Here is a 12122-nt window from a genome sequence, read left to right as displayed (position 1 = left end):
GATGTGCATATCAGAAAATGTATCATATTTAATAGCTATCTGATACAGTAAAAAGTAAGATATTTTATGGAGGACAAGCGAAGAATCAAACTGAATTTCTGTTTATGATAATTTCTCACAAGATTAGGAAAAGCCAGCAGTCTGATACAGTATTGAGCTTTTAAAGTGATAGTTCACTGCCATTATAAAGCTTTGACCAGCCAGGACATTTTTTAATATAACTCTGATTGTATTCTTCTGAAAGAAGAAAGTCATATACATCTAGGATGAGGGTGAGGAAATCATGTTCTAAATTACATTTTTGGGTGAACTATCCCTTTAAGGAAGGGTTTTTCAAATTGGGGTCCGGTACCTCCAGAGAGGGATCAGGGAAAAGGCGTGGAAAAAAACTGCATAAAAACAAACAACAATAATAATAATTTGAGAAGAATAAAATAGTAAAGCAATAAATTAGATTGAAAATTGATTATAAAACATTATAATAATAGTATAATGCAATAATCTATTACATAAATTAGATTAAAATAAACATATAAATAAATAAATAAATACAATTTGGATTAAAATTAAATATGCAAGAAATAAATAACATGTAATACATTACTACACTGAGGAGAACAAAATATATAATGTAACAAACTATCTGATTTTATATTTATAATATAATTGTGTGTGTGTGTGTGTGTGTGTGTGTGTGTGTGTGTGTGTGTGTGTGTGTGTGTGTGTGTGTGTGTGTGTGTGTGTGTGTGTGTGTGTGTGTGTGTGTGTGTGTGTGTGTGTATGTGTATAAATTTAGTGTTTATAAAAGACAGATGCCTTATACATTTTTGAATGGCGGTCCCGCACACAGTTTTTTTTTTAACCCAAAATTAGTTATTATAAAGTGTTATTAATTATATTTTAAGAGCCTAAAGGCCTTGTTTCGCAGACAAGGTTGATTTTAAGCCATGATGATCTGTGATTTGTACGGTGTGGAGTCAAACCTCGTGCTGTAATACATATGGCGGCATGTGGGTGGCGCTGTTCAGTCATCTGATGTTTCCCATTCCCATCAGGCATGAAAGGGAAAATCAATCACACCGGAGCAGCAGTACAGCGGGTAAGTGAACTCAAACTCAGTTTTTACCAAATAAAATGAAGTAAACTCTAAAAATAAGGCATCATCTGTTAAATAGCCGATGAATTAGGTCGGATTATGGAGATTAAATCAACTCGACAGCAACAGCTGTCCGTCAATCATCTGATTTGAGACAAACTGATTCAATCAGCCCGTGTGATTCACGCTTCTCTTGTATATCTGTCGTTTGTTTGTTTCACGTTGTAAAACGATTTCATTCTAAACTTTATAAGTTATAGTAAATGTATCACTAATTGAGTTTTAAATCTTGCGTGCGTTACATGTAAGCATCATATTCCCACTTCACTGTGTGCTAAACCGGGGCTAGTTGTCACACTTTTACTTCAGAGAGGGTTCACTTTTTTAAAATGTTTTATTTTAATTTTTTTAGCATCTCCATTATTATTGACCTTTAATTAATTTAATTAAAAATAAAAACGAGTTGTCACAATCTGTCAAACAGCATATTTTAGGATTTTTAGCAACATTTTGGAAGAAAAGCACAGGCCTATGTGACAAAAATATTTTTAAGTGGAAAAAGGAACAAGTTGTAGTTAACAGTGCATAATTGTACAGCATTTAAAATACACGTGACAACTTACCCCACCCTGACATTGTGAATTATTCTTGTACATAGTTCAGCCTTTCTGTTGCTATAGATCTGCCTTCATTATGGCTCCTTTCTGAATGTGGATTTATTGATTTATATCCATATTTATATATTTATTCATGAAAACATTTAAAAAGTGAAAACTACCCCATGGGTTACTCACCCTGTTATCCTCGGTGGATATGACATTCTTCTTTTAGACAAATACAATTATTTATATTAAACAATGTCCAGGCTGTTTCTGTTTTGAAGTCCATAAAAGTGCATTAACTGCTCAACACTGATCCGGGAGGTTAATAAACACACTTATGATGATAGATGCACTTTTATAATGGATGGATGCACTTTTATTATGGATAGATGCACTTTTATGATGGACGGATGCTCTTTTATTATGGACGGATGCTCTTTTATGATGGATGGATGCACTTTTATGATGGATGGATGCACTTTTATGATGGATGGATGCACTTTTATGATGGATGGATGCACTTTTATGATGGATAGATGCACTTTTATGATGGATGGATGCACTTTTATGATGGATGGATGCACTTTTATGATGGATGGATGCACATTTATGATGATAGATGCACTTTTATGATGGATGGATGCACTTTTATGATGGATGGATGCACTTTTATGATGGATAGATGCACTTTTATTATGGATAGATGCTCTTTTATTATGGACGGATGCACTTTTATGATGGATGGATGCACTTTTATGATGGATAGATGCTCTTTTATTATGGACGGATGCTCTTTTATTATGGACGGATGCTCTTTTATGATGGATGGATGCACTTTTATGATGGATAGATGCTCTTTTATGATGGATGGATGCACTTTTATGATGGATAGATGCTCTTTTATGATGGATGGATGCACTTTTATGATGGATAGATGCACTTTTATGATGGATGGATGCACTTTTATGATGGACAGATGCTCTTTTATGATGGACAGATGCACTTTTATGATGGACAGATGCTCTTATGATGGATAGATGCACTTTTATGATGGATAGATGCACTTTTATGATGGATGGATGCTCTTTTATGATGGACAGATGCTCTTTTATGATGGATAGATGCACTTTTATGATGGATAGATGCACTTTTATGATAGATAGATGCTCTTTTATGATGGATAGATGCTCTTTTATGATGATAGATGCACTTTTATGATGGATAGATGCTCTTTTATGATGGACAGATGCTCTTTTATGATGATAGATGCTCTTTTATGATGGATAGATGCACTTTTATGATGGATGGATGCTCTTTTATGATGATAGATGCACTTTTATGATGGATGGATGCACTTTTATGATGTATAGAAGCACTTTTATGAATATAAATGCTCTTTTATGATGGATGGATGCACTTTTATGATGGATAGGTGCACTTTTATGATGATAGATGCTCTTTTATGATGGATAGAGGCACTTTTATGATGGATAGAAGCACTTTTATGATGGATAGAAGCACTTTTATGATGGATAGAGGCACTTTTATGATGGATAGAAGCACTTTTATGATGATAGATGCACTTTTATGATGGATGGATTCACTTTTTTTAAGAATAGAGACACTTTTATGATGGATAGGTGCACTTTTATGGATTCAAAACAAATCACTGCCATTATAAAGCTGGGAAGAGTCGGGGACATTTTTAATATAACTCTGATTGTATTCGTCTGAAAGAAGAAAGTCATATACACCTAGGAGAGTAAATCATGGGCTAATTTTCATTTTTGGGTGAACTTTCTCTTTAATGAGATCAGAAATACTGCATGTGTATTATAACTTCAGTACTAAATGTTTTAGATTAAAATGCTGAATTAATTGTTGCGTGTGGTATACCCAAACGCAGATCGTTTTATTTTACTGCCAGATCTCTTCCGTGAGATACTCTGAGCTCAGCTGCTGTTCATTGATGATTTTCAAGCAGACATGAGCAGCACTTTGAAGTTTTCATGCGCGGTCTTTAACATGTGATTCATTAACCATGAGAATATGAACGTCTCCTGAAGTGTTTTCAGAAGAACAGACTAAAGGGCCATTTTTTCCAACTAAAAACTTCTTATGTGTTTTGGCCGTTCATTTACTCAACAACAGCATTTTGGGGACCTAGAAACTATACGGGTTTCAAAGTGCAAGTTTTGGAAAATGATGATAATCATTATTGTCTTAAACTATTTTCTCAAATATTGTCAACAAAAACATGCATTTAATTTGAAAAAACAGGAATCAGGAATCGTATTGACAGCGTTGTCGTCTGTATGCACAACTTTTCAAAAAGGCAAAGGAAAACTGTTTGCGTTTTTAGTACATCGTTGTCGGTCGCATAAACATACCCATTAAATGTCATAATACATTTTCATTATTTTTCTCAAATGTTTAATATTATATTTTGGAGAAAATTATATACTTTTCACGAGAATTGAACCTGTTTGCCATAAAAATAAAGTTTTCTCATTACTTTAATATGTAAAAAAAGGAAGCATTGTTGTAGTATCAGGCATAACATTATGACAGGTGAAGTGAGTAATATTATCTCTTCATCACGGCTCCTGTTAGTGGGATATATTAGGCAGCAAGTGAACATTTTCTTCTCAAAGTTGATGTGTTAGAAGCAGGAAAAATGGGCAAGCGTAAGGATTTGAGCGCGTTTGACAAGGGCCAAATTGTGACGGCTAGACGACTGGGTCAGAGCATCTCCAGAACTGCAGCTCTTGTGGGCTGTTCCCGGTCTGCAGTGGTCAGTATCTATCAAAAGTGCTCCAAGGAAGGAACAGTGGAGAACCGGCCACAGGGTCATGGGCGGCCAAGGCTCATTGATGCACGTGGGGAGCGAAGGCTGGCCCGTGTGGTCCGATCAAACAGATGTCCTTAAGGTCTAGGTCACAACTTTAGGGGTCAAGTGGAGTCTATGCCTCGGCGAGTCAGGGCTGTTTTAACAGCAAACGGGGACCAATGCAATATTAGGTCATAATGCTTGATCTGATGGGTGTACATTGTTTTGAGGAGTACAGACTGACTGACAGAGTGAGATTTTGCAAATTAGGCTGTTTTTATTGTGGAACATCTTAAGATTAAACTATTTAAGTCCTCAAAGTTGAAGACTTTCTGTGACGTAGCATTGCAAAATAAAAAATTAGGAGCATGTGAATGTGCAAATCTACTCAGATGAGCAATAATAATATTAATGATTGTAATGAAGTTTCTGAAAAAGGGAAAATTGCTCAATGCTCTGTTTGTCTAATCATCTTTTGGGCTGGACTTTTAAGATGTAGTCAGGCCTGATTTATATGGACCTCCCATACAGGACTGAGGTTATTAAAAGGGTCAGATTTACTCTCCTCTATATGCACTCTTTCTCTAGCACTGAATGCTCTTGTTTTATTCTCCATCCTGTAGGTCAAATGGCGAAACCGTACAAGTTCAACTGGCTAAGGCCTGTTCCTCATTTCATGCAGGAAGGGGCATATTTTGACAGATTTGATGAGGTATGTATATTTCTCAGATTCATTGTTTGTTTGAATCCAGTGGACAATTAATGTTTTAAGTAGTAACCAATAAAAATATGTTTTACAATCCACCCGCCACTGTGGCTGATATATACGGCAAAGCCACTTTGAAAAAGTACCCGCCATTGGCTGGTAACTGGTGCTAATTTGCCACCCTAATGCAATAATATTGTCTGTGTTTTATTAGACAGACAAGCAACTGTTTGGATCATTGATGGACAGAAACTAATTACTGTTCTCCAGCTCAACACAGTTAGTCTTGTTGTTTAAATCTGGTTTTGTTGATTTATTTCACAGAGTACCATGTTTTACCGCCTAATATGATCTCTCGCTTTAGTGTGAACAAGTGTCTCATTGTAGCGCTGAGCCAATGCACAGAGTAGTATAACTTTAACACGCTTAAATGTGTGTAATATGATAAAACAGTGCTGCGCTACCACTCATACACATGCACGGCTCTCGAGATCCTGCAAAATCAAGGCATCATCAAGCTACGCCCTCTAGTGGCGAAAAATTACACATTGTGCCTTTTAAAATCATTTGCATAAATAGCATGATCATAATGTAACGCTAGCGAAAGGATGTCGGGAAAAACGAATGCTGCATTATTAGCGTTTAATGTTGAATATATGCATATATTGTTTTCATGTGTGCATCGCTTGCATTAACGTAAATTTTGACAGCACTCATTTTTATATTTTTCTTTTTTATGTGTTTTGTTGTTATTTTTAGGGGCCAAGCACCGAAGGTATTTTGTGAATGCTGTATTTTACGAATGCATTAGCATATCGTTACGAAACTTATGTGTCTTCTGCACCATGCCCTGAAGGTGCTCAAAAAGTTTCGGGGCAGTGCCACCTTGTGGTCAAAATGTATAACAAAATTTACACAAAGGCTAATAACTTTTGAATAAATTAACCTATTATGATGAAACTGGTCATAATACATTCCTTGGCTACTGCTGAGAACATAGATATCAATTTTGCCATATTTGGTAAAACGTCCTCTCCTCCATCTTGTTATTAGTTAAAAAGCTACTTTTTCAAACTCCTCCTAGGCCGTTTGTCCGATTTTCACCAAAATTGAATCGTATCATCAGCCCATGCCGACACAAAGTTATTGATTTCACATCAATAGATTAAATAGTTTTTGTTTAACACAGCGACGAAGCTGAGGCATGATGCCAAAATGACTCTTAAGGTTGTATCTCTGCAATGTTTTGACATATTGACAGCAAACTGTGCATGTCATTGTCACCTCACCCTGACCACACCACATTCATTTGGTCACAGCGCCACCTATTGGTAAAAAGTGATACATTATTAAATAGTTTTTTTTTTTTTTTTACTTTATGTATAATTGTATATCTTTTTTGCCTCAGCTTATGTCAATAGGTCTTTAATGGTTAATTTTTGCAGCTGGTCACTTCCAGCCATGCTGGCATGTCTCATTTTCTTCTTTGCGCTTGGCCCCGGAATTGCTGCTTGCAGCTATATTTATTATTATTATTATTATTATTATTATTATTATTTGTTTTTATTGTGTTTTTTTAAATGAAGTTTCATTTCAGGTTTTTTTTTTTTTTTTACATTTATTAAATAAAATGTATTTCAAGTTACAAAAATGTTTTTAAGGCTTTTAGTGTAACTTAAACAACTCTGTGGTGTTCTGCCTTTATTTTTTGCTGATTGGAAAAAAAATCGTCATATTGCATTTAATGTAATACATTAAAAAGATAGTTTTAAAAAGTACAGAATTAAGTCTTAATGCATTTCAGTAATTTGCTAGGGAAACTGTGCTTAATTAAACCGCTCTTCATTTTTCTGGGCTCCGGAGTCACACAAAATAAACAAAAACGAAAGCTTAGCTGCTCTAAATATACCACGTTTTATGTTATGTTTGAAGTAATGTCGTCATTCATTTGCAAAGAAGAAGCTTCGACTGGACGCTGGTGACTTTAATCACAGAGGATATTGTGAACATCTGTGTTCTCAAAGACATTCTTCCCCTGGGAACGTTCGCTCAGGCTGGAGAAGTTTATCTTGGAATAAAAGTTTTCTGGAAGGATGTATTCTCATGAACGACGTGTCAGAGACTGGATCTGAGTTGTTAAACCAGCGTACAGATTTCCCATGAGGCTTTCCGAGCACTCGGAGGTCTCTCTCTCTCTATTGATAGGAGATGAAATTCAGCTTTATTTGTTTGTTATCATTATATCTTTGCTATTATCTCTTGAATACTTAAATGAAGTGGGATGGAAATTGACTCTGTTTACATTATGAAGGTGGTTTATTTTACTATGTTTATTTCTTCCCGAGATGCAACTTTTTTTTCTTTCTAATGTGGAGTTTCTCATAGCAGCTCTTTCAGTATAATACAATATAATGAGCTTGTTTATACATTTATAAACCAAGATTATAAAGTGCTATAAATATTACAGTTACAGGAACATCAAGGTCTATTAAAGTAGAAAAAGGATAACAAACGTGCTTTAAATGAAGCTCAATCATAGCTGATCCAGAACTGTGTTTATGTTTGCTTTATTTCTGTTTTGCAGGATCCGTTTGTCTTTGAATCAAACTGCTTGTTCAAAGCGGATGCTTTTGGATTCTTCCTGACATGGAAAAGTGAAGGAAAGGTACAACTTGCGTGGGAATGTAATGCATTTAAGTTTCTCAAATACAGTGTGCATTTTGTTTTTCAGGTAAATCTGACCGTGTTTAGATGTAGAATTTTAATAAACAAATGTAAAATAACAGTCTTCACTGTAAAAAATATAACTATGATAAATTAATTAATACATTTTATCTTTGTTAAAGCTACAAAAGTCATTTTCTCTTTCTCTTTTGTTTGATCACCATTGGTGATGCAAACAGCTGCGGGTAAATTAGGCTGCTGTCCCTTTAAGACGAATGCATGGACCCATGTCCGTTTCCTTTCTCAATTGTTTACAATACACAACCAACTGTGTTTACGGGGATACCCGCATTTTTGACTGGGTTTATGTCAGTTTAAAGGAAAAACTAACCCCCTGTTCATAGCCTACTTCCACCCACTGACAATATTTGAAAAATGCTGGAAAAGTGGGCAGAGCAGAGGGCGGGGCTGAGCTAGGGGGCGTGCACCGGAGACCCGCAGTGACAGATTGATTGACAGCTGACCCTAACCCTAACCCTACATTGAGGAGGAAAGAGGGCACAAAGTCTGAACGTTCAAATTTCAACAGTAAATACTGTTTTGTTGCTCTTTCTTGCGTTTAATGCTTTTTGGTGCTCTTTAATGGCACCAAAGCCAAAAGAGATCGCAAACGGACCTGATTTGGACAAACCCCTCTCCCCCCAGCAAAGCCAAAAGAGATAGTGAATGGGCCGAGGAGAACAAATCTCCCTCTCCCCACCAAAGCCAAAAGACATCGCAAACGGACAGAGGGGGACAACCCTCCCTCCCACAAATCGACACCAAAAGCTTTCGTGAATGGTCCTGATTGGGACAAATCCCCCTCCCTTCACCGAAGCCAATAGTGATCGCAAACGGACTGAGGGAGACCCATTACACGCCATTAACCCCCTCATCCCTGAAGGCAATTGTGAACCGATTGACCCAAGAAGGCCCCACTTTATCTAACTCACAATGGGCCCGTCCCATGCTTTGGTACACTGCTGTTTTAAGGAGAAAATATTCTGCAATGATGTTGACTGATGAATTTGCACATGGTTTGTCTTTTAAGGAACACTCGTTTTTAGAAATAGGGCTTATTCAACTTCTTTCCTACATTTAGATATTTATGCAAATACATTTTAAGCTAAGCTAGCGGCGACCCTGCCAAACTAAAACAATGCGTGCACTGAGACAAATGCATTTGCCCACATATCTAAATGTCTAAAGAAGTTGAATAAGCCCTATTTCTAAAAGCGGTGGAGTGTTCCTTTAAGCATTAGAAACACAACATATACATATAAACATTACAAACTTAATTTTCACCACAAGGTTTTACATTTTTTTTAAATCAATATTTTTTTTTAGGCTCATACATCTAAAACATTGAAATCTCTTTATCTGTAGTGCAAAAAAAACATGCGTTATATTTTAGATTTTGTCATGTCTGTTTTTTTCATATAGGAGGGTCAAGTATTAGAGTTTTCCCTGATCAACAGTATACGTGATATCAGTGTACCAAAGGTAAAACCAATTAATTTAACATATTTACTTTATTATTTCATCGTATTGTGAGTGATTCATCAGTGCAAAATATTTGTCTTTGTCAACTTAATAATGGCTCTTAAATTATTTTAATCAATTTGGAATTAATAAAAAGTTGTATTTTTGCATTAAATATCTATGTATAAAATGTTCTTAAATCAGTACATTTTTCAACAAAACTGACAGCTCTTTGTTGAACATTATAAATGATCATTTTGATGAGGTTGTGGTTTGAGTAGTTATGATGATGGACTGCTGTGGTGGTTTTCTAGTGGTCTGTTTCATGCTCTGAACTCTGCAGGACCCAAAGATTCTCTCAGCGTTGGAGGCCGCAGGAAAATGTGAAGGTAACCTGGAGGGCAGAATCATCTGCATATGCAGCGGCACAGACCTGGTTAACCTGAGCTTCATGTACATGGTCACGCAAAACATCTGCACTGCCAAGGTAACGCCAGCATTTTCCTAGCCGTGAGCAGGGTTAGTATAGGTTACTAAAACTAAAAGCATAAAAACGTTTGATAGGTGAGAGATAATAAACTTAGCTGAAATAAAATATAAAAATTAGTTTATTTCAGCTAGCTGTTAATGCTAATTAACATCTCTAATTCTCATTTAGTTTAATTTGATGTAATAAAATAACTAAAACTAAAATAAGAAATCATAACTTATACGGCATAAGCATTACTTATGCCGTAACTTATACGGCATTATATATATATATATATAATAAAAATGGCAAAAACACAACAATTAATAAAAACTACACTTACTATGATAGAGTAATGTGGGAAAACATACTCATGCACAGAAATAAAATATAATAGACTAAGACATTGTTTTGAATTGACCTGTTGAACATTTTCATGTTCTGATTTTCACGTTTTATCACATAATGTGTGTTTTTCCTCGACTTCCATTGAATTAACATCTGATGTTAAAATAAGATAAAAATGTTTTATTAAAAAATAAGATAAAATAATGCATAACATGTTTTTTATAAGTAGGGATACAACTAACGATTGTTTTGATGATAAAAAAAGCAATCAAAAATGATAAAAAGCCCTTTTTTACTGACAAAACACACTATTCCACATCCTGCCCAATGCTGTCCTTCAAACAAACGTGTCATAGTGAATATATCTACCATTACATAAATTATCCATGGTTTTTGCAACAACAAAAAAACAACAACAAAAATGAGTTATTGTTATTCAATGGTTACCACAAATAAACCATGGTTTTGCTTCAAATCTATAGTTTAACTAAATGGTATTTGTGTGGTTATACAAATGGTAATCAATACGGCAAAAACATGGTTTTACTATAATAAAAACCTGGTTCATTTTTGTAAAGGTATGTTTGTGCTATATATTGTGCAAAAAAGGTACTAAGAAAAAGGAGTTTAAGTCCTTACTTTAAAATGATATTAAAGAAAAACAAAAACACAAAGTGGTAGCAGATTAGAGGAATGTTCTGCAGGAACACACACATTCGCTCTGGACACAGTACCTGTTACTATCATTTCTTTATCCTGCAAATAGGCTATAAACAACATCTTTTATTTATATTTAATTACACGCTATAATCCCTCTACAGTTACTCTGCTCATAAAATACTTGAATGAAATGTTGACTTTTAAACCTAAATTGAGCGTTCAGTGAAGTTTCACATAGACTGTCACAGACTTCCATTTTGCGCTTTTATGCAAAATGGAAATACTTGTGTGAATTAGTAGCATTTACAGATGAGGATATAACCACTGTTATCTATTTGGATCAGTGAATATAACCTGTAAAATGAACGTTTTGCGCCGAGGACGCGCGCGCACATCTGTCAAAGCCATTGATGTTAAAGCGTTCGCTTAAAGCTTAAAATAAACTATTCTCATTTTTTGGACACTTGGATCATGAACCTTTCCAGCATCAGCTCACTCTGTTTTCTAGATGCCTTTTGTCCATAGAAACGCATTATTCAGTGCTGTAATTTGTCGCGTCTGGTGGAAGCTTACCGTGCACAGAGGGCAGACCCGACTAATCGATATTTTATTAATTTTAGTACTTCGACTTAAACCTTAACTTAATTTATTTATAGGTTAAATGTATTTTTAATATTAGTTAAACATTTTACTAATTTCTGGTAAGTAATTTTAGTGCTTTAACTTAAAACTTACTCAATTTATTTATAGGTTAAATATATTTTTATTATAATTTTAACTTTTATTTGTGTTATTTATTTCAACTTAATCTTATTTATTTATTTGCCCAGGCAACATATCTAAATATATATACACTCGCCTAAAGGGTTATTAGAAACACCATACTGTGTTTGACCCCCTTTCGTCTTCAGAACTGCCTTAATTCTCCGTGGCATTGATTCAACAAGGTGCTGAAAGCATTCTTTAGAAATGTTGGCCCATATTCATAGGATAGCATCTTGCAGTTGATGGAGATTTGTGGGATGCACATCCAGGGCACGAAGCTCCCGTTCCACCACATCCCAAAGATGCTCTATTGGGTTGAGATCTGGTGACTGTGGCGGCCATTTTAGGACAGTGAACTCATTGTCATGTTCAAGAAACCAATTTCAAACGATTCGAGATTTGTGACGTTGAAACAATTCGAGCTTTGTGACATGGTGCATTATCCTGCTGGAAGTAGCCAT

The 12122-nt window shown here is 35.3% G+C and overlaps 1 protein-coding gene across 3 annotated transcripts in view; it reads left to right on the top strand.

Moving 5' to 3' along the window:
- The first annotated feature begins 1024 nt into the window (after positions 1-1024).
- The window catches only part of plcb4a (phospholipase C, beta 4a), an 87992-nt gene continuing 76894 nt past the window's right edge, over positions 1025-12122 (top strand). For all 3 annotated transcript variants that reach the window (XR_010907994.1, XM_067454920.1, XM_067454919.1), the window contains exons 1-5: positions 1025-1099; positions 5152-5240; positions 7819-7899; positions 9381-9440; positions 9763-9906. Coding sequence is in view for 2 of the 3 variants with exons in the window: in XM_067454920.1 (XP_067311021.1) it covers positions 1036-1099; positions 5152-5240; positions 7819-7899; positions 9381-9440; positions 9763-9906 (438 nt within the window). In the remaining variant the exon portion in view is untranslated. The remainder of the gene's footprint in view (positions 1100-5151; positions 5241-7818; positions 7900-9380; positions 9441-9762; positions 9907-12122) is intronic.

This window comes from Pseudorasbora parva, chromosome 10 (genome assembly GCF_024679245.1).
Source record: "Pseudorasbora parva isolate DD20220531a chromosome 10, ASM2467924v1, whole genome shotgun sequence".
NCBI lineage: Eukaryota > Metazoa > Chordata > Actinopteri > Cypriniformes > Gobionidae > Pseudorasbora > Pseudorasbora parva.
This window is presented reverse-complemented; position numbering and strand designations above follow the sequence as displayed.